At 45.3% G+C, this 23,892-nt stretch overlaps 1 protein-coding gene across 3 annotated transcripts in view; it reads left to right on the top strand.

Moving 5' to 3' along the window:
* jph3b (junctophilin 3b) overlaps nt 1-23,892 on the top strand; it is a 48,632-nt gene that overhangs the window by 8,290 nt on the left and 16,450 nt on the right. For all 3 annotated transcript variants that reach the window (XM_071326238.1, XM_071326239.1, XM_071326240.1), the window contains exon 2: nt 8,041-8,842. In XM_071326238.1, coding sequence (XP_071182339.1) covers nt 8,041-8,842 — 802 coding nt within the window. The remainder of the gene's footprint in view (nt 1-8,040; nt 8,843-23,892) is intronic.

Genomic DNA, 23,892 nt, shown 5'->3' with positions numbered 1-23,892 from the left:
GTAGCAGCAATAGCAGCAGCTCCTATAGCAGCAGTAGCAGCAGCTCCTATAGCAGCAGTAGCAACAGCTCCTATAGCAGCAGTAGCAACAGCTCTTATAGCAGCAGTAGCAGCAGTAGCAACAGCTCCTATAGCAGCAGCTCCTATAGCAGCAGTAGCAGCAGCTCATATAGCAGCAGTAGCAGCAGCTCCTATAGCAGCAGTAGCAACAGCTCCTATAGCAGCAGTAGCAGCAGCTCCTATAGCAGCAGTAGAAGCAGTAGCAGCAGCTCCTATAGCAGCAGTAGCAGCAGCTCCTATAGCAGCAGTAGCAACAGCTCCTATAGCAGCAGTAGCAGCAGCTCTTATAGCAGCAGTAGAAGCAGTAGCAACAGCTCCTATACCAGCAGTAGCAGCAGCTCCTATAGCAGCAGTAGCAGCAGCTCCTATAGCAGCAGTAGCAGAAGTATCAGCAGCACCACTAGCAGTAGTAGCAGCAGCACCTCTAGCAACAGTAGCAGAAGTATCAGCAGCACCACTAGCAGCAGTAGCAGCAGCTCCTATAGCAGCAGTAGCAGCCGTAGCAGCAGTAGCAGCAGCACCTCTATCAGCAGTAGCAGCAGCACCTTTATCAGCAGTAGCAGCAGCACCTTTAGCAGCAGTGGCAGCAGCACCTCTAGCTGCAGTAGCAGCAGCACCTTAAGCAGCAGTAGCAGCAGTATCAGCAACACCTTTAGCAGCAGTAGCAGCAGCACCGTAAGCAGCAGTAGCAGCAGCACCTTAAGCAGCAGTAGCAGCAGCACCTTAAGCAGCAGTAGCAGCAGCACCTTTAGCAGCAGTAGCAGCAGCACCTTTAGCAGCAGTAGCAGCAGCACCTGTAGTAGCAGTAGCAGCAGCACCTTTATCAGCAGTAGCAGTAGCACCTTAAGCAGCAGTAGCAGCAGCACCTTTAGCAGCAGTAGCAGCAGCACCTTAAGCAGCAGTAGCAGCAGCACTTTTAACAGCAGTAGCAGCAGCACTTTTAGCAGCAGTAGCAGCAGCACCTTAAGCAGCAGTAGCAGCAGCACCTTTAGCAGCAGTAGCAGCAGCACCTTTAGCAGCAGCACATTTAGCAGCAGTAGCAGCAGCACCTTTAGCAGCAGTAGCAGCAGCACCTTTATCAGCAGTAGTAGCAGCACCTTTAGCAGCAGTGGCAGCAGCACCTCTAGCTGCAGTAGCAGCAGCACCTTAAGCAGCAGTAGCAGCAGCACCTCTATCAGCAGTAGCAGCAGCACCTTTAGCAGCAGTAGCAGCAGCACCTTAAGCAGCAGTAGCAGCAGCACCTTTAGCAGCAGTAGCAGCAGCACCTTTAGCAGCAGTAGCAGCAGCACCTGTAGTAGCAGTAGCAGCAGCACCTTTATCAGCAGTAGCAGTAGCACCTTAAGCAGCAGTAGCAGCAGCACCTTTAGCAGCAGTAGCAGCAGCAGTAGCAGCAGCACTTTTAACAGCAGTAGCAGCAGCACTTTTAGCAGCAGTAGCAGCAGCACCTTAAGCAGCAGTAGCAGCAGCACCTTTAGCAGCAGTAGCAGCAGCACCTTTAGCAGCAGCACATTTAGCAGCAGCACCTTTAGCAGCAGTAGCAGCAGCACCTTTATCAGCAGTAGTAGCAGCACCTTTAGCAGCAGTGGCAGCAGCACCTCTAGCTGCAGTAGCAGCAGCACCTTAAGCAGCAGTAGCAGCAGCACCTTAAGCAGCAGTAGCAGCAGCACCTTAAGCAGCAGTATCAGCAGCACCTTTAGCAGCAGTAGCAGCAGTAGCAGCAGCACCTTAAGCAGCAGTAGCAGCAGCACCTTTAGCAGCAGTAGCAGCAGCACCTTTAGCAGCAGTAGCAGCAGCACCTTAAGCAGCAGTAGCAGCAGCACTTTTAGCAGCAGTATCAGCAGCACCTTTAGCCGCAGTATCAGCAGCACCTTTAGCAGCAGCACCTTAAGCAGCAGTAGCAGCAGCACCTTTAGCAGCAGTATCAGCAGCACCTTAAGCAGCAGTAGCAGCAGCACCTTTAGCAGCAGTAGCAGCACCACCTTTACCAGCAGTAGCAGCAGCACATTTAACAGCAGTAGCAGCAGTAGCAGCAGCAGCAGCAGCACCTCTATCAGCAGTAGCAGCAGCACCTCTATCAGCAGTAGCAGCAGCACCTCTATCAGCAGTAGCAGCAGCACCTCTATCAGCAGTAGCAGCAGCACCTTTAGCAGCAGTAGCAGCAGCACCTTAAGCAGCAGTAGCAGCAGCACCTTTAGCAGCAGTAGCAGCAGCACCTTTAGCAGCAGTAGAAGCAGCAGTGTGTTGTTGTGGGGGTGGGGATATCCAACACTCTCTCTGCTGTTGCCTTATTGAGCCATCCAACCCTATGCATTTCACTGACATGCCAGCCCACAGAGATCAATAAAGGCAAAGAGGACAGGGGAGTGTGTGTGCATGTGTGTGTGTGTGTGTGTGTGTGTGTGTGTGTGTGTGTGTGTGTGTGTGTGTGTGTGTGTGTGTGTGTGTGTGTGTGTGTGTGTGTGTGTGTGTGTGTGTGTGTGCGCGTGCCTAGGGTTAGGGGGTTTGGAAAAGGAGTGCTACAAACAGAGATACTGAGAATGGTTGGAATCCTTATAGGGGCCATATGTGCTGATTCCACACATAAGCAGCATATTATAGAATGCTTGACACGTTGAATCACAGAGCAAGAGGAGTTGTTACATCAGAGGGTTTGCTCAGTCATTGGCAGCACAGAAAGAACAGAATATAGATTAGATAGGCTGATACTGTACATAGATGGATCCCATAGATCCGTCAATCCGGCAGTGTATGTGTATGTGTGTGTAGTGTGTATATGTGCGTGTAAGAGAGGAAGATACAGAGAGAGCGACAGATAGAGAGATAGGCAGTGAATTGTCCTAGATTTCAGCACCACACAGTTGGACCTAAGCTGTAATGGGAAATAGAGGAGAAATCCTGCTACATCTAAAATACCAGCTACTAAGCCAGTGTACAGAGGAAAAGTACTGGATTGCACCTATTCACAGACAAAATAGAATCAGAGTGTAGTTCACGTTATGAAGCCATGCTACTATCTCTAAAGAAAGGCCTGTAATGATTCAAAACTGTCAAAACACCATGTCATGTATTGCATCAGGCTGAAAATCTGTCACATAACCTCACATAATAGTATAGCACTGAACTGATTTACGGAATCCAGAGAGAGGGTCAATCTCAGAGTGAAGCATTATTGTTTTGGAATGACAATGGAAACCTAACCTTTGACCCTAGCCAGTCAGGATCAGTTTGCTACCTCTACAGTGCATTTGTAAAGTATTCAGACCCCTTGAGTTTTTCCACATTTTGTTACGTTACAGCCTTATTCTAAAATGGATTAAATACATGTTTTTCATCATCAATCTACACACAGTATCCATAATGACAAAGTGAAAACAGGTTTTTAGACATTTTTGCACATTTTTGCAAATAAAAAACAGAAATACTTTATTTACGTAAGTATCCAGACCCTTCGTTATGAGACTCGAAACTGAGCTCAGGTACATCCTGTTTCTATTGATCATCCTTGAGATGTTTCTACAACTTGATTGGAGTTCACCTGTGGTAAATTCAATTGATTGGACATGATTTGGAAAGGCACACACCTGTCTATATAAGGTCCCACGGTTGACAGTGCATGACAGAGCAAAAACCGTAAGAAAATAGCTGTGCAGCTACGCTCCCCATAGAAGAATGGGAGAAACTCCCCAAATACAGGTGTGCCGAGCTTGTAGCGTCATACCCAAGAAGACTTGAGGCTGTAATCGCTGCCAAAGGTGCTTCAACAAAGTACTGAGTAAAGGGTCTGAATACGTATTTTTTGTAAATTTTCCAAAATGTCAAAAACCTGTTTTTAGCTTTGTCATTATGGGGTATTGTGTATGGATTAATTGTGTGTAAAAAGAAACAATTTAATCAATTTTTGAATACGGCTGTAACGTAACACAATGTGGAATAAGTCAAAGGGTCTGAATACTTTCCGAATGCACTGTATATAGGACTATTCTGAGACGTGATCTACCAGAGGGGTTGGCAGACAAGATGATAAACAGCTGCCATACTGGACGTCTCAGGGAAGATAACATTCCATTATTTTGTTGGCAAAATGTCCCATAAATAACGGTGCTGACAGGAAACGGGATGGACATGGTGATAGATGTTATGAGTGCTCTTCACTTACTTAGTACCTCTCCACAGTTTCACTCATACATATACTGAGTGTACAAAAAATTAAGGACTGCCCTTTCCATGTCATAGACTGACCAGGAGAATTGAGGTAAAAGCTATGATCCCTTATTGATGACACTTGTTAAATACACTTCAATCAGTGTAGATGAAGGGAAGGAGAGAGGTTAAAGGTTTTTTATGCCTTAAAACAATTGAGACATGGATTGTGTATGTGCCATTCAGAGGGTGAATGGGCAAGACAACATATTTAAGTGCCTTTGAACAGGGTATGGTAGTAGGTGCCAGGCGCACCGGTTTGTGTCAAGAACTGCAACGGTGCTGGGTTTTTCAAATTTCCTGTGTGTATCAAGAATGGTCCACCACCCAAAGGTCACCCAGCCAACTTGAGTCAACATAGGCCAGCATCCCTGTGGAATGCTTTCTACACCTTGTAGAGCCCATCCCAATGAATTGAGGCTATTCTGATGACAAAACATGTTCTTAATGTTTTGTACACTCAGTGTATATTGATGACTAGGATACAGTCTGGGATGTAGTATTATTACTCTATCTTTAGTATAGTAGTGTTGGTACTGGTAGTAGTAGTAGTGTTGGTACTGGTAGTAGTGGTAGTGGTGGTACTGGTAGTAGTAGTAGTGGTGGTACTGGTAGTAGTAGTGGTGGTACTGGTAGTAGTAGTAGTGGTGGTACTGGTAGTAGTAGTAGTGTTGGTACTGGTAGTAGCAGTAGTGGTGGTATTGGTAGTAGTAGTAGTGGTGGTACTGGTAGTAGTAGTAGTGGTGGTACTGGTAGTAGTAGTAGTGCTGGTACTGGTAGTAGTAGTAGTGGTGGTACTGGTAGTAGTAGTGGTGGTACTGGTAGTAGTAGTAGTGGTGGTGGTACTGGTAGTAGTAGTAGTGGTGGTACTGGTAGTAGTAGTAGTGGTGGTACTGGTAGTAGTAGTGGTGGTACTGGTAGTGGTGGTACTGGTAGTAGTAGTGGTGGTACTGGTAGTAGTAGTGTTGGTACTGGTAGTAGTAGTGTTGGTACTGGTAGTAGTAGTGGTGGTACTGGTAGTAGTAGTGGTGGTACTGGTAGTAGTAGTGGTGGTACTGGTAGTAGTAGTGGTGGTACTGGTAGTAGTAGTGTTGGTACTGGTAGTAGTAGTAGTGGTGGTACTGGTAGTAGTAGTAGTGGTGGTACTGGTAGTAGTAGTAGTGGTGGTACTGGTAGTAGTAGTAGTGTTGGTACTGCTAGTAGTAGTAGTGGTGGTACTGGTAGTAGTAGTGGTGGTATTGGTAGTAGTAGTAGTGGTGGTACTGGTAGTATTAGTAGTGGTGGTACTGGTAGTAGTAGTGGTGGTACTGGTATTAGTAGTAGTGGTGGTGGTACTGGTAGTAGTAGTAGTGGTGGTGGTACTGGTAGTAGTAGTAGTGATGGTACTGGTAGTAGTAGTGGTGTTGGTACTGGTAGTAGTAGTAGTGTTGGTACTGGTAGTAGTGGTGGTCCTGGTAGTAGTAGTAGTAGTGTTGGTACTGGTAGTAGTAGTAGTGGTGGTCCTGGTAGTAGTAGTAGTGTTGGTACTGGTAGTACTAATAGTAGGGGTATTGGTGGTAGTAGTAGTAGTAATGGTGGTACTGGTAGTAGTGGTGGTACTGGTAGTAGTAGTAGTGTTGGTACTGGTAGTAGTAGTAGTGTTGGTACTGGTAGTAGTGGTGGTCCTGGTAGTAGTAGTAGTAGTGTTGGTACTGGTAGTAGTAGTAGTGGTGGTCCTGGTAGTAGTAGTAGTGTTGGTACTGGTAGTAGTAGTAGTGGTGGTACTGGTAGTAGTGGTGGTGGTACTGGTAGTAGTAGTAGTGGTGGTACTGGTGTAGTAGTAGTGGTGGTACTGGTAGTAGTAGTAGTGGTGTTACTGGTGGTAGTAGTAGTAGTGTTGGTACTGGTAGTAGTAGTGGTGGTGGTACTGGTAGTGTTGGTACTGGTAGTAGTGTTGGTACTGGTAGTAGTGTTGGTACTGGTAGTAGTAGTGTTGGTACTGGTAGTAGTAGTAGTGTTGGTACTGGTAGTAGTGTTGGTACTGGTAGTAGTAGTGTTGGTACTGGTAGTAGTAGTAGTGGTGGTACTGGTAGTAGTAGTAGTGGTGGTGGTACTGGTAGTAGTAGTAGTGGTGTTACTGGTAGTAGTAGTCATGTTGGTACTAGTAGTAGTAGTAGTGGTGGTACTGGTAGTAGTGGTGGTACTAGTAGTACTAGTAGTGGTGGTACTGGTAGTGTTGGTACTGGTAGTGTTGGTACTGGTAGTAGTGTTGGTACTGGTAGTAGTGTTGGTACTGGTAGTAGTAGTGGTGGTACTAGTAGTACTAGTAGTGGTGGTACTGGTAGTAGTAGTCGTGTTGGTACTGGTAGTAGTGTTGGTACTGGTAGTAGTAGTAGTGGTGGTACTGGTAGTACTAGTAGTGGTGGTACTGGTAATAGTAGTAGTGGTGTTACTTGTAGTAGTAGTAGTGTTGGTACTGGTAGTAGTAGTAGTGGTGGTGTTACTGGTAGTAAGTGGTGTTACTGGTAGTAGTAGTAGTGGTGGTACTGGTAGTAGTGGTGGTACTGGTAATATTAGTGATACTGGTAGTAGTAGTAGTTGTACTGGTAGTAGTAGTAGTGGTGGTACTGGTAGTAGTAGTAGTGGTGGTACTGGTAGCAGTAGTGATACTGGTAGTAGTAGTGGTATTGGTACTGGTAGGCTGTCATTGTAAGAATGTGAATGTGTTCTTAACTGATTTACCTAGTTAAATAAAAAGTACTGCATGTTTTAATCCCTAGTTGAAGCACTCATTGTCTCAGGTAAGATGCAGACAATGCTGGGCAGCGAGTATTACTGTAGTTTTATCAGCTGAGTCCCGACAGAGGGATTTACACATGGTAGACTCTTTGTTGAGATATGAAACGACTCCTCCCTCCCCAATTCTCTCTCTCTCTCTCTCTCTCCCCCCCCTCTCAATGGCCGGAACACATTAAAAGCATGTCATCACATTTTTCCCCAAATATGACTTTCAGGAAAGTGTGGAGGAAAACATTTAATGGTGTTGCATTAATGAAAGTGAAAGTAATGTAAGTGAATTTGTCCCAAAACTTTTGGGCCCCTTAAAACGAGGGGGACTATGTACAAAAAGTACTGTAATTTCTAAACGGTTTACCCGATATGGATGAAAATACTCTCAAATTTAAGCTGACAGTCAGCACTTCAAAATACAGAGTGTACAGAGGAGTACAGAGCCAAAACAACAACACAAATTGTCACTGTCCCAATACTTTTGGAGCTCACTGTATGTGCAGTGTTCAGAGAAAGTGAAGGAAGAGCTTTGACGTAGGTGCTAAAAAGATTGGAGGAGAAAAGGATTGATTGGTTTGTTCTATAAACGGGGAATGAAAGGGAGAGCAGACATAGCGGGAGCTTTGGTATTGTTCTATAAAGCATTAAGTGAGTGGACGGTTGTCTTGTAGTGTATTTTGTTGTCTGCTAGCAATGATACCATTCCCTTTTGAAGAACCTAAAGAGTGGGTATGAGTCTAAGGGGATAATATCATTGCTCTCTGCCCAGGAGTTCAGCCCTACAACTGACCTGTTACTGGTGGTCTGGTGTCTCAATGCTAACAATGTGATACAACAAGGTCTCACTGTGAGGGTGAACAAACATGACCCCCAGACACCTTAGGCCCAGATCTCTCTCACTAGTGTTGTGGTTGTCCTTGAAATATATGAAAATTAATTATGTATTGATATTGATATGCTGTTATATCATAGTGGCATGCATTGTAACATTTGTCTCTGTGTCTTTCTGCAGGTACGTACCAAGGCCAGTGGGTGGGGGGGATGCGGCATGGATACGGCATGCGGCAGAGTGTGCCATACGGCATGGCAGCCGTCATCCGCTCTCCGCTGCGTACCTCCATAAACTCCTTGCGCTCGGAGCACAGTAACGGGACGGCTCTGCTCGCGGACCGGGCCGGCGTGGGGAGTGTGGGCGGGACAGGCTCCACCGGCAGTCCGGCAGTGTCGCGGGGGGGCTTCGTGCTCACTGCACACAGCGAGGCAGAGCTGCTGAAGGGCAAGAAAAAGGGTCTGTTCCGAGGTCGCTCCATCCTCAGCGGACTCAAACTGAGGAAGTCAGAGTCCAAGAGCTCCCTGGCCAGCCAGCGCTCCAAGCAGAGCTCGTTCCGCAGTGAGGCGGGCATGAGCACGGTCAGCTCTGTCAACTCTGACATCAACTCCACCATCAGCCTGGGAGAGGGCGAAGCCGAGCTGGCCGTCGCCGAGGACGACGTGGACGCCACGGCAACAGAGACCTACTGCGGCGAGTGGAAGAACGACAAGCGCACGGGCTGTGGGGTGAGCCGGCGCTCGGACGGCCTGCACTATGAGGGCGAGTGGGTGGGAAACAAGCGGCACGGGTACGGCTGCACCACCTTCCCTGACGGGACCAAGGAGGAGGGCAAGTACAAGCAGAACGTCCTGGTGAGCGGCAAAAGGAAGAACCTAATCCCCCTCCGAGCCAGTAAGATCAGAGAGAAGGTGGACCGGGCTGTGGACGCGGCCGAAAAGGCTGCGGACATCGCCAATCAGAAGGCTGAGATCGCCATGTCCAGGTAAGACCCAGCAGCAGGTCCATGTATAGGCCTTAAGCCTAATTTACACCTTCCACTTCCACGCTGTCCTCTAGATCAACTCAAATTAAATTATCCAATTCGTACGTCCAGTCCCTAAATCTCTGCGTCCACAGAACACTTTTCAAGGGAGTTGCCCTGATGAGGATGTGGACAACTGTGTGGAAAGGGGCGGACTTAAGTGGAAGGTGTAAATGAGGCCCCACTAGTAGGCTTTATTAGGAGCAGGTCCATGTGTAGGCCTTACTAGTAGGCCTTATTAGCAGCAGGTCCATGTGTAGGCCTTACTACAGCAGTCTGTGTTTAAATTTCAAGTTTTATTTGTCACATGCACAAGTACAGTGAAATGCTTAACTTGCAAGCTCTTCCCAACAGTACAGTACTCAATATCAAGATAGTATAGCAACACAAAAAGAAATAGGAAATAAGAGAGGAAGAACCACATTTACAATGTGCAGGGATACTCGAGTAGCTGAGGTAGATACAAGTAACTGCCAAAATAATGAAAATACTTGAGTAAATGAGGGATAAAAAGTTTATTGAAATTAGATCCTTCCACACAGGTGTGGTTCCTGAGTTAATTAAGCATCATGCTTAGGATCATGTATAAAAATGCTGGGAAGGCCATTATTTTGGTCACTATTCTGCTACCATGACAATGCCACCAATTACAGGGCTCGAGTGGTCACTGAATGGTTTGATGAGGATGACAATTATTTATTAAACCATATGCCATGGCCGTCTCTGTCACCAGATCTCAACCGAATTGAACACTTATGGGAGATTCTAAAATGGCGCCTGAAACAGCGCTTTACCCCGCCATCAACAAAACACAAAATGATGGAATTTCTCGTGGAAGAATGGTTTCGCACCCCTCCGATAGAGTTCCAGACACACTGTTCTGGCTCGTGGTGGCCCAACACCCTAAAACACTTTACATAGTTTTCTTAAATTGAGCAGTTACCTGTATGTACATGTAGGCAGGGATTAGGAGAAAGTGACTAGTAGCTGGAGAAATAATAATTATAGTGAACAATATGGCAGGAGGATAAGCAGTGGGTGGGTGGGTGTGTGCGTGGTGCTGAGTGTGTGTGTGTGCGTGGTGCTGAGTGTGTGTGTGTGCGTGGTGCTGAGTGTGTGTGTGTGTGTGTGTGTGTGTGTGTGTGTGTGTGTGTGTGTGTGTGTGTGTGTGTGTGTGTGTGTGTGTGTGTGTGTGTGTGTGTGTGTGTGTGTGTGTGTGTGTGTGTGTGGGTGTGTGGGTGTGTGTGTGTGTGGGTGTTAGTGTGAGTCGCGTCAGTGTAGGTGTGTGTGAGGGGGTAGCTATCGTCTATCTGTTTAAAAATCCCATTGCTTGGGGTTAGAAGCTGTCTCAGAGCCTGTTGGTCCGAGACCTGATATTCTGGTACCGCCTGCCAGACGGAAGCAGAGAGAACAGTCTATGGCAGGGGTGGCTGGAGTCTTTGGCAATTTTTCTGGCCTTCCTCAGACACCGCTTGTTGTGTATGTCCTGAATGGCTGGGAGCTCGCCACCAGTGATGTGCTGAGCCGTCTGCACCCCCCTCTGTAGGGCCTTGAGTATGAGGGCGTTGCAGTTGCCATACCAGGCAGTGATGTAGCCAGTCAAGATGCTCTCAATGGTGCTTCTGTAGAAGTTTTTAAGGGTTTAAGGGTCCATGCCAAATCTCTTCAGCCTCCTGAGGGCAAGAGGTGCTGTCCATGTTAAGTTATCAGTGATGAGGATGCCCTCATCCCGTCAATGTGGATAGGGGTGTGCACCCCCCCCCCCCCCCCCCCCTTTGTTTTCTACGATCAGTTCCTTGGTCTTGCTGACGTTGAGGTGGAGATGTAGTCCTGGCACCACATCAGGCATACTACCGTTGTGTCGTCATCAAACGTGATGATGGAGTTGGAGCCGTGCATGGCCACACGGTCGTGGGTGAACAGGGAGTACAGGACAGGACTAAGTACACACCCCTGGGGGGCCCCGTGTTGAGGGTCAGCGTGTTGGATGTGTTGTTGCCTACCCTCACCATCTGTGGGCAGCCCATCAAGAAGTCCAGGACCCAGTTGCAGTGGGAGGTGTTCAGTCCCAGGACCCTGAGATTGGTGACGAGCTTGGAGAGGACTATGGTGCGGGTTGAACACTGAGCTGTAGTCAATTAACAGCATTCTCACATACACACAGCATACACACAGCATTCTCAGGAGGCTGGTAGAGGGTCAGCTTTGGGTTAAGCTGGATGGAGAGCTTATAGTATCTCCAAATAGCATTTACTAGGGCTTAGTTTGTGGATGTATCCCCTAATGGATGAAGACTGGCTTTCACTTTCTGATTGGACTGACGAAATACACAGAACAAAAATATAAAATGTAAAGTGTTGCTCCCATGTTGCATGAGCTTAAATAAAAGATCCCACAAATGTTCCAAATTTTGTGCACAAATTTGTTTACATCCCTGTTAGTGAGCATTTCTCCTTTGCCAAGATAATCCATCCACCTGACAGCTGTGGCATATCCAGAAGCTGAATAAACAGCATGATCATTACACAGGTGCACCTTGTTTTGATGGAGCATGCAAAAGGCAAGATGACTGCAGGAATGTTTACCAGACCTGTTGCCAGAGAATTAAATGTTAATTTCTCAACCATAAGCCGCCTCCAACATTGTTTTAGAGAATTTGGCAGTATGTTTGTTGATGTCAACATTGTGAACAGAGTGCCCCATGGTGGCGGTGGGGTCATGGTATGGGCATGCATAAGTTACGGACAACGAACACAATTGCATTTTATCGATGGCAATTTGAATGCAGAGTTACCGTGACGAGATCCTGAGGCCCATTGTCGTGCCATTCATCCGCCTCCATCAAAAGATCTGTACGCAATTCTTAGAAGCTGAAAATGTCCCAGTTCTGCATACTCACCAGTCACCCATTGAGCGTGTTTGTGATACTCTGGATCGACATGTACGACAACGTGTTCCAATTCCCGCCAATATTCAGCAACTTCACAAAGCCATTGAAGAGGAGTGGGACAACATTCCACAGGCCACAATGAACAACCTGATCAACTCTATGTGAAGGAGATGTGTTGCACTGCATGAGGTGGTCACACCAGATACTGACTGGTTTTCTGATCCACGCTCCTACGTTTTTTTTAAGGTATCTGTGACCAACAGATGCATATCTCTATTCCCAGTCATGTGAAATCCATTGATTAGGGCCTAATGAATTAATTTCAATTGACTGATTTCCTTATATGAGCTGTAACTCAATACAATCTTTGAATTGTAGCATGTTGTGTTTATATATTTTTTCAGAATAAAAGACTATGGTAACATTGCGCTATATATCACATTGTGTTTCTTTGAAGTAAATATCTTCAGGGAGTATTTATTTAGTGATAAACAAGGGTTGGACTACATAGATGGTTGCTCTTGGAAATCACACATGGATATGGAAATTTGAATGGTGTCATGGCTATATAAACAGTACATCCCTCTTTCAAACCATGTGTGCATCTGTTTGTATGTGCGTGTGCATGTCAAATCAAATCGAATTATATTTGTCACGTGCTTCGTAAACAACAGGTGTAGACTAACCGTGAAAAACTTACATACGGGTCCTTCCTAACAACGCAGAGAGATAAATAAATTATATGTGTGTGTGTGTGTGTGTAGGTGCGTGCTTTCCTGTCTGTTTGTCAGTGTTTGTGTGTGGTTGACAGAGGGAGATAAATAGAAAGTGTAACTAGGCCATAAGCTTTCATAACAGAATATCTGTGTGTCATCTGCCTGTTTATTCACTTAGTTCTCTACTCCTGTGTTGGGCCATGGAGGCCAGGCCTACTCCTGGAGGGATGTGTTGGGCCATGTAGGCCTGGCCTACTCCTGGAAGGATGTGTTGGGCCATGTAGGCCTACTCCTAGAGGGATATGTGGGCCATGGAGGCCTGGCCTATTCCTGGAGGGATGTGTTGGGCCATGGAGGCCTGGCCTACTCCTGGAGAAATGTGTTGGGCCATGGTGGCCTACTCCTAGAGGGATGTGTGGGCCATGGAGGCCTGGCCTATTCCTAGAGGGATGTGTAGGGCCATGGAGGCATGGCCTACTCCTGGAGGGATGTGTGTGTCATGGAGGCCTGGCCTACTCCTGGAGGGATGTGTTGGCCATGGAGGCCTGGCCTACTCCTGGAGGGATGTGTGTGTCATGGAGGCCTGGCCTACTCCTGGAGGGATGTGTGGGCCATGGAGGCCTGGCCTACTCCTGGAGGGATGTGTGGGCCACGGAGGCCTGGCCTACTCCTGGAGGGATGTGTTGGGCCATGGAGGCCTGGCCTACTCCTGGAGGGATGTGTGGGCCATGGAGGCCTACTCCTAGAGGGATGTGTTGGGCCGTGGAGGCCTACTCCTGGAGGGATGTGTGGGCCATGGAGGCCTACTCCTAGAGGGATGTGTTGGGCCATGGAGGCCTGGCCTACTCCTAGAGGGATGTGTGGGCCATGGAGGCCTGGCCTACTCCTGGAGGGATGTGTGGGCCATGGAGGCCTGGCCTACTCCTAGAGGGATGTGTGGGCCATGGCCTGGCCTACTCCTGGAGGGATGTGTGGGCCATGGAGGCCTGGCCTACTCCTAGATCGATGTGTTGGCCATGGAGGCCTTGCCTACTCCTGGAGGGATGTGTTGGGCCATGGAGGACTGGCCTACTCCTGGAGGGATGTGTGTGTCATGGAGGCCTGGCCTACTCCTGGAGGGATGTGTGGGCCATGGAGGCCTGGCCTACTCCTAGAGGGATGTGTGGGCCATGGCCTGGCCTAATCCTGGAGGGATGTGTGGGCCATGGAGGCCTGGCCTAATCCTAGATCGATGTGTTGGCCATGGAGGCCTTGCCTACTCCTGGAGGGATGTGTTGGGCCATGGAGGCCTACTCCTAGAGGGATATGTGGGCCATGGAGGCCTGGCCTACTCCTAGAGGGATGTGTTGGGCCATGGAGGCCTGGCCTACTCCTGGAGGGATGTTGGAGAAAGGCATTATGAGAGGAAGAGAGAGAGAAAGCAAGCGAGAGAGAGAAGAGGGAGGGAGGGAGCAATTTCCGCATTATGCCAACAGTGTTGGCGGACAGCCGGAAAGAGACCAGGAAGGCTGAACTGGAGGCTGGCCCACGCACGCACGCACACACACACACACAATTTGCAGCCAACAAATGTTCAAACACCCATGCTTACAACATTCATACCCAGCGCACTCTTCCAAGAGCTCCAAAGTCTTAAAGGGCAATTCTACCACTTTTGTGTTTTCGTGTCTGTGTTTGTACACCTACTTACAGTGCCTTCAGAAAGTATTCATACCCCTTGACTTTTTCACATTTTGTTGTGTGTCCGGATAAAATAATTATTTAATACATTTTGAATTCAGGCTGTAATACAATAAAGTGTGGAATAAGTCAAGGGGTATAAATACTTTCCGAAGACACTGTACATGCAAGGGTATGCATTTGCTATATTTGGTCCCTCTCTAAAACTCAAATCCTATTTAAGCTCATCAAACTCTTCCGGACACATTCACCACAGCTAAGTATCTACGTAAAGCACACTGACTACAGCTAAGTATCTACATAAGGCACACTGACTACAGCTAAGTATCTACGTAAGGCACACTGACTACAGCTAAGTATCTACATAAGGCACACTGACTACAGCTAAGTATCTACGTAAGGCACACTGACTACAGCTAAGTATCTATGTAAGGAACACTGACTACAGCTAAGTATCTACATAAGGCACACTGACTACAGCTAAGTATCTACATAAGGCACACTGACTACAGCTAAGTATCTACGTAAAGCACACTGACTACAGCTAAGTATCTACGTAAGGCACACTGACTACAGCTAAGTATCTATGTAAGGAACACTGACTACAGCTAAGTATCTACATAAGGCACACTGACTACAACTAAGTATCTATGTAAAGCACACTGACTACAGCTAAGTATCTACATAAGGCACACTGACTACAGTTAAGTATCTACGTAAAGCACACTGACTACAGCTAAGTATCTACGTAAAGCACACTGACTACAGCTAAGTATCTACGTAAGGCACACTGACTACAGCTAAGTATCTACGTAAGGCACACTGACTACAGCTAAGTATCTACATAAGGCACACTGACTACAGCTAAGTATCTACGTAAGGCACACTGACTACAGCTAAGTATCTACATAAGGCACACTGACTACAGCTAAGTATCTACGTAAAGCACACTGACTACAGCTAAGTATCTACATAAGGCACACTGACTACAGCTAAGTATCTACGTAAAGCACACTGACTACAGCTAAGTATCTACATAAGGCACACTGACTACAGCTAAGTATCTACGTAAAGCACACTGACTACAGCTAAGTATCTACATAAGGCACACTGACTACAGCTAAGTATCTACGTAAAGCACACTGACTACAGCTAAGTATCTACGTAAGGCACACTGACTACAGCTAAGTATCTACGTAAGGCACACTGACTACAGCTAAGTATCTACGTAAAGCACACTGACTACAGCTAAGTATCTACATAAGGCACACTGACTACAGCTAAGTATCTACGTAAGGAACACTGACTACAGCTAAGTATCTACGTAAGGCACACTGACTACAGCTAAGTATCTACGTAAGGCACACTGACTACAGCTAAGTATCTACGTAAGGAACACTGACTACAGCTAAGTATCTACGTAAGGCACACTGACTACAGCTAAGTATCTACGTAAGGAACACTGACTACAGCTAAGTATCTACGTAAGGCACACTGACTACAGCTAAGTATCTACGTAAGGCACACTGACTACAGCTAAGTATCTACGTAAAGCACACTGACTACAGCTAAGTATCTACGTAAAGCACACTGACTACAGCTAAGTATCTACATAAGGCACACTGACTACAGCTAAGTATCTACGTAAAGCACTGACTACAGCTAAGTATCTACATAAGGCACACTGACTACAGCTAAGTATCTACATAAGGCACACTGACTATAGCTAAGTATCTACGTAAGGCACACTGACTACAGCTAAGTATCTACATAAAGCACACTGACTACAGCTAAGTATCTACGTAAGGCACACTGACTACAGCTAAGTTTCTACGTAAGGCACACTGACTACAGCTAAGTATCTACATAAGGCACACTGACTACAGCTAAGTATCTACGTAAGGCACACTGACTACAGCTAAGTATCTACATAAGGCACACTGACTACAGCTAAGTATCTACGTAAGGCACACTGACTACAGCTAAGTATCTACATAAGGCACACTGACTACAGCTAAGTATCTACGTAAGGCACACTGACTACAGCTAAGTATCTACGTAAGGAACACTGACTACAGCTAAGTATCTACATAAGGCACACTGACTACAGCTAAGTATCTACATAAGGCACACTGACTACAGCTAAGTATCTACGTAAAGCACACTGACTACAGCTAAGTATCTACGTAAGGCACACTGACTACAGCTAAGTATCTACATAAGGCACACTGACTACAGCTAAGTATCTACATAAGGCACACTGACTACAGCTAAGTATCTACGTAAAGCACACTGACTACAGCTAAGTATCTACATAAGGCACACTGACTACAGCTAAGTATCTACATAAGGCACACTGACTACAGCTAAGTATCTACGTAAAGCACACTGACTACAGCTAAGTATCTACGTAAGGCACACTGACTACAGCTAAGTATCTACGTAAGGCACACTGACTACAGCTAAGTATCTACGTAAAGCACACTGACTACAGCTAAGTATCTACGTAAGGCACACTGACTACAGCTAAGTATCTACGTAAGGAACACTGACTACAGCTAAGTATCTACGTAAAGCACACTGACTACAGCTAAGTATCTACGTAAAGCACACTGACTACAGCTAAGTATCTACGTAAGGCACACTGACTACAGCTAAGTATCTACGTAAGGCACACTGACTACAGCTAAGTATCTACGTAAGGAACACTGACTACAGCTAAGTATCTACGTAAGGCACATTGACTACAGCTAAGTATCTACGTAAAGCACACTGACTACAGCTAAGTATCTACGTAAAGCACACAGACTACAGCTAAGTATCTACGTAAAGCACACTGACTACAGCTAAGTATCTACGTAAGGCACACTGACTACAGCTAAGTATCTACGTAAAGCACACTGACTACAGCTAAGTATCTACGTAAGGCACACTGACTACAGCTAAGTATCTACGTAAGGAACACTGACTACAGCTAAGTATCTACATAAGGCACATTGACTACAGCTAAGTATCTACGTAAAGCACACTGACTACAGCTAAGTATCTACATAAGGAACACTGACTACAGCTAAGTATCTGCACAGGGCACACACTAAGTACGTATCTACAGTGCATTCATTAAGTATTCAGACCCCTTGACTTTTTCCACATTTTGTTACGTTACAGCCTTATTCTTAAATGGCATCCCCACAGCATGATGCTGCCACCACCATGCTTCACTGTAGGGATGGTGCCAGGTTTCCTCCAGACGTGACGCTTAGCATTCAGGCCAAAGAGTTCATTCTTGGTTTCATCACAACAGAGATTCTTATTTCTCATGATCTGAGAGTCCTTTAGGTGCCTTTTGGCAAACTCCAAGCGGACTGTCATGTGTCTTTTATCGAGGAGGGGCTTCCGTCTGGCCACTCTACCATACAGGCCTGATTGGTGGAGTGCTGCAGAGATGGTTGTCCTTCTGGAAGGTTTACCCATCTCCACAGAGGAACTCTAGAGTGACCATCGTGTTCTTGGTCACCTCCCTGACCAAGGCCCTTCTCCCCCAATTGCTCAGTTTGGCCGGGCGGCCAGCTCTAGGAAGAGTCTTGGTGATTCCAAACTTCTTCCGTTTAAGAATGATGGAGGCCACTGTGTTCTTGGGGAACTTCAATGCTGCATAATTTTTTTGGTGTCCTTCCCCAGATCTGTGCCTCGACACATTCCTGTCTTGGAGCTCTACGGACAATTCCTTCGACTTCATGGCTTGGTTTTTGCTCTGACATGCACTGTCAACTGTGGGACCTTATATAGACAGGTGTTTGCCTTTCCAAATCATGTCCAATCAATTGAATTTACCACAGGTGGACTCCAAGTTGTAGAAACATCTCAAGGATGATCAATGAAAACAGGATGTACCTGAGCTCAATTTCGAGTCTCATAGTAAAGGGTCTGAATATTTATGTATATAAGGTATTTCTGTTTCTTATTTTTTTATACAGTTCCAGTCAAAGGTTTGGACACACCTCATTCAATGTTTTTTCTTTATTTGTACAATTTTCTACATAGTAGAATAATTAAAACATCAAACTATGAAATAAGACATATGGCATTCTCCCAACCAGCTTCATGAGGTAGTCACCTGGAATGCATTTCAATTAACAGGTGTGCCTTGTTAAAAGTTAATTTGTGGAATTTCTTTCCTTCTTAATGTGTTTGAGCCAATCAGTTGTGTTGTGACAAGGTAGGGGTGGTATACAGAAGATAGCCCTATATGGTAAAATACCAAATCCATATTAAGGTAAAGAACAGCTCAAATAAGCAAAGAGAAACGACAGTCCATCATTATTTTAAGACATGAAGGTTCAGTAAAAATTGAAAATTTCAAGAACATTTCAAGTTTTTTCAAGTGCAGTCACAAAACCATCAAGCGCTATGATGAAACTGTCTCTCATGAGGACCGTCACAGGAAAGGAAGACCCAGAGTTACCTCTGCTGCAGAGGATAAGTTCATTAGAGTTATCAGCCTCAGAAATTGCAGCACAAATAAATGCTTCACAGAGTTCAAGTAACAGACACATCTCAACATCAACTGTTCAGAGGAGACTGTGTGAATCAGGCTTCATGGTCGAATTGCTGCAAAGATTGCTGCACTACTAAAGGACACCAATAATAAGAAGAGACTTGCTTGGGCCAAGAAACACGAGCAATGGAAATTAGACCGGTGGAAATCTGTCCTTTGGTCTGATGAGTCCAAATGTGAGATTTTTGGTTCCAACCACGGTGTCTTTGTTAGGCGTAGAGTATGTGAACGGATGATCTCTGCATGTGTGGCACACTTAACCAGCATGGCTACCACAGCATTCTGCAGCGATACGCCATCCCATCTGGTTTGCGTTTAGTGGGACTACCATTTGTTTTTCAACAGGACAATGACCCAACAGGACAATGACCCAACACACCTCCAGGCTGTGTAAGGGCTATTTGACCAAGAAGGAGAGTGCTGGAGTGCTGCATCAGATGACCTGGCCTCCACAATCACCCGACCTCAACCAATTGAGATGGTTTGGGATAAGTTGGACCGCAGAAAAGCAACCAACAAGTGCTCAGCATATATGGGAACTTCTTAAAGACTGTCAGAAAAGCATTCCAGGTGAAGCTGGTTGAGAGAATGCCAAGAGTGTGCAAAGCTGTCGTCAAGGCAAAGGATGGCTGCTTTGAAGAATCTCAAATATAAAATATATTTTGATTTGTTTAACACTTTTTTGCTTACTACATGATTCCATATGTGTTATTTCATAGATTTGATGTCTTCACTATTATTCTACAATGTAGAAAATAGTAAAAAGAAAGAGAAAATAATGAGTAGATGTGTCCAAAGGTATGACTGGTACTGTAACCTTTCGCTTTGTCATTATGGATTAATGTGTGTAGATTGAGGAGGAAAAATATTTATTTAATCAATTTTAGAATAAGGCTGTAACGTAACAAAATGTGGAAAAAGTCAACGGGTCAGAATTCTTTACAAATGCACTGTAGGTCCTCGCTACTGCAGGAGATGGCAACCAATGTCAGCTGACTCAGTGTGTCACTGTTGTAGAATGGAGTTAGAGGAGAGGAGAAGAACTGGGGTAAAATAATGAGGTCAGAGCTGTATGAAGGTTCAGTAGGAACCCCAAATAAGACCCATACAGCCCAGCATTTTTTGTGCAGTTGTCTGGGGGAAGGACAGAGAAGTGTTTTTATTTTGTATACAGGAACAATACTTTGCAGCTGTGCTAAAATACAGTAAGGAGAACGTCGGTAGCATATGTCTGTCTGTCTGTGAGAAGAGAGGACAGGGGACCTCAGCCATTCCTATGCTAAACATTGGAATTGCCTCTAGAGCAGTTCTCTGGTGCATGCAGTACTCAGGCTAACCCAGATATTATGAGGGAAGGTATTTTCCTTGTAGAACACCAAGACAAAAGTTACTGTAAGAGGCACTAATGCATAGTCAAAGAATAATATAGACAACATATTTTGGACAACAACAAACTCTCTCTCACACACACACACAAACAAACACTCACAAACAGGGGCAAAGGGAGACCAAAGTAACAGTAGACAGAAACAGATGTTCGTGAGATGTGTTAAATAAGCTTATCAGAGTCCCTGTGTCATGTAGGTCATGTTTAAAACAGAATCCTGTCCTCCACACATGTGCTGCTGATGAGGCACTGATACCGGAAACAAGCATGAATCATCTCTGGCTCCGCTCAAGTCCATCTTGATGCAACTTATTAAAAAGAGGCAGCTTACTTGTGTCATCCTGAGGATTAGTGAGACTCTTTGTGTTCCAAATGGCACCAATTTCACCATAGGGCTCTGGTGAAACGTAATGCACTATATAGGAAATAGGGTGCCATTTGGGATGGAGCCTCTCACGCCAAGCCGTGTCTTCGCTATGCCTTAGTCAGGCCATTCTAGGTTATTAAAGATTGTAAGCATGGCCCCTTTTACAGTAACATAAGGTTAGCAGCTTTTCTCAAGACAAATCCACTGAGTGTAAAAAAGATTATGAACACCTGCTCTTTCCATGACCAAGTGAATCCAGGTGAAAGCTATGATCCCTTATTGATGTGAAAATCCACTTCAATCAGTGTAGATTAAGGGGAGGAGACAGGTTAAAAAATGAATTTTAAGCCTTGAGACAATTGAGACTTGGATTGTATATGTGTGCCATTCAGAGGGTGAATGGGCAAGACAAAATATTTAAATGCCCTTGAACGGGGTATGGTAATAGATACCAGGCGTAAGGCTGCTACGGTGACCTTATTATCGCCACACCGGTGGTCACGAGTCATGACGGCAGTCAAATTCCACGTGACCGTTTAGTCACGGTAATTAGGCTTTTCCAAACTCTGACGCTTCTGATGGTCATTAGTAGCCTACCAAACTTGCTAACTGCCTACTACTCCACATTCTATTGTCCAGTGGAGGCTGTTAAGGGGGAAAACGGCTCATAATAATGTCCATAACGGCGCAAATGCATCAAACAGCTGGAAACCATGTGTTTGATGTATTTGATACCATTCCACTTATTCCGCTCCAGTCATTACCACGAGCCCGTTCTCCCCAATTTAGGTTCCACCAACCTCCTGTGCTATTGTCCTTCTAATCACTCTGACATCAATGCAAGTGTAATCCAAAATCTAATAAAACACTTCATGAGAGCCCATCTTGTTGGCTGATGAAAAGTAAATGTGGACAGTTCTTCCAATATCTTCAATATGCGCCTCGGAATTGGATAAGGACGCGCACAGTTGCATCCCCAATGTGTCTGTCTTCACTTGTAGCCTGTGAGAAAGACCCGATCATGTGACAGAAAGCCATGTGAGTGAGAGGTGCTTCGGCATGCAGCCGGGAAATTCAAGGCATTATCAAGTTCTTGTCAAATTGTGAATAAGAGACTGATGAAGTGTGTACAGCCTGCGCAAAAAAACAAAGCAGAGCTCATGCCTTTCATGTGACTTTTTTCAAATCTGAGTCACATCATGCGAACTTAGAATGTATTGAAAATCTAAACATATAGCCCAACATTTATATCACAACTTACATAAATAACTAAATTAAGCATAGGAATTCCTGTTTCTTTGTTAACTGCTCAACACAGAATAGCCGCATGTGCGCACTTCCTCAAATCGTTTGGAGAAAAAATCCTTTCTATTTTATTCAGCCATGTTCAATTCTATTCTTCATACTATAAAATAATATAAAATAATGCCACGGAATTCTAAGCAAATCTTGTCTGCTAAATGAACTAGTGTAGCCCACAGCCATATGGCATAGTCAGATCAGGGCCTAAACTCAGATTATGCTATTCTGTTCTTCTGAAATAGATTACATTTTCTTCATATCATGTTTCTTTAGACCTGTCTAAAATAAATAATGGATTTATTGTGAAGGTGTAGGCTATATTAAATGGATTTATTAGACTTTTTAAAATGTAGATGTTCCAAAGGTCTGCATCAGTGGCTTGTAGGCTGTGCAGGGAAGCCAGGAGATGCTAAATGTGTTTATGTTAATTAATGGTAAATTACCGTGAGACCGGCAGTTATTTGCTTGACAATCACTGTCTGACAAAATCTCATGAGCCACCACTGCCCTAGCCAGGCGCACCGGTTTGTGTCAAGAACCGCAACGCTGTGGGTTTTTCACGCTCAACAGTTTCCCGGGTGTATCAAGAATGGTCCACCACCCAAAGGACATCCAGCCAACTTGACACAACTGTGGGAAGCATTGGAGTCAGCATGGGGAAGGTGTTCTTAATGTTTTGTACACTTAGTGTATATTCAGTGTGAATACATGTGTTAGATAGATAAAGGTGTGAGAGGAAGTTATTTCTCTGAACGTGTGCTAGAGAAGAGGTGTTACAAGGTGAGTGCAGTTTGCGTGAGAAATCGTGTCTGTGTTTGCATGAGAAAGAGGGTTCAAGAAGTATAGAGACAGTGTGCACGAATTAGTGTCAGAGTCATAGAGGGGTGGAATAACTTATTTGAGTGTGTGTATGCATACGTGTGTGTGTGTGTGCGTGCGTGCGTGCGAAGATGTTGTATTAACAGAGTGTAGGCAGGAAGGCTTTTGTGTGTCTGATGTCATGGAACGATTAGTGTCTCTGTGAAATCAGAAGTGGTGTTCTTACTGCTGCGACTTGGTGGGATATACAGTGCATTCGGAAAGTATTCAGAAAAGAAATGCGCTGCGTCAACCTCTGTCTTTAATCTAACTTTTAATGGATGATGCGATGGAAGCCATTAAATCATTCTGAATTGATTTCGACATCCCAGAAAAGACAGTAGAAAGTTCCATTATGTTCAGCAAGTAAAGCATCGTGATCTGTGATTACCACTGCAAGCTCCTTGTAGTTGCCCTTGTTAGCAGAACTTTCCCTCTCGTCATTTCCTCTAAAAGCCAATTCTTGCATTCCCAAAAACGCAGTGGTGTTGATAAGCTGCTTGTTTCTTCTTACTTTCTCGTTGTGTTGCGCAGTTTGAATACTCAGACCTTCGTCATGATCGATGCGGCTGCTTCCCAGAAGCTTGAATCTGATGTGGGCATTTATATGCTCCCTGCTTTTGTTTTGCCGATTAGCTGAACGATCTATGTTCTTCAGGTCACTGTACCAATCTTTCACCCAAGGCTCAGACTTTCCAGAAAGCAGGGAAGGCCAGCGATACAGGCGGCTTGATGAAACCAGCTATACATCTGATACCAATTGGTATTAAATGCCCTCACCTTTTCATCCCTCTTCATGAAACTAATCTCAGGCAGAGTCACGTGTCCCTCTCTGGCCTCTAGGTCAACAGGCTGCTCATCAGGGCACACACCTGTCACCAGCGGTACGCGCATAATGACACTCACCTGGACTCCATCACCTCCCTGATTACCTGCCCTTTATATGTCACTCCCTTTGGTTTCTTCCCCAGTCGTTATTGTTGCTGTTTCTGTTCCAGTGTCATGTCTATGCGTTGTTTGTGGTTCTTGTTTTGTATTTAGATGCGTTTATTTATTAAAACACTCACTCGCTGAACTTGCTTCCCGACTCTCAGCGCACATGGTTACACAGAGGTCGACCCTCGGTTTTAATTCACACCTTTTCTGTGTACGCCTGAGAATGAAAGGGGTTCTTCAACAAAAAGTCAACAACATTTGTAGTAGTGTTGGTGGTGAAAACTGCACACTCGAGCTGGTAGCTACTGCTACTGAAG

The sequence above is a fragment of the Salvelinus alpinus genome, chromosome 9 (assembly GCF_045679555.1).
Source record: "Salvelinus alpinus chromosome 9, SLU_Salpinus.1, whole genome shotgun sequence".
Lineage (NCBI taxonomy): Eukaryota > Metazoa > Chordata > Actinopteri > Salmoniformes > Salmonidae > Salvelinus > Salvelinus alpinus.
Note: the sequence above shows the minus strand (reverse complement) of the source record. Positions and strands in the feature narration are given on the sequence as shown.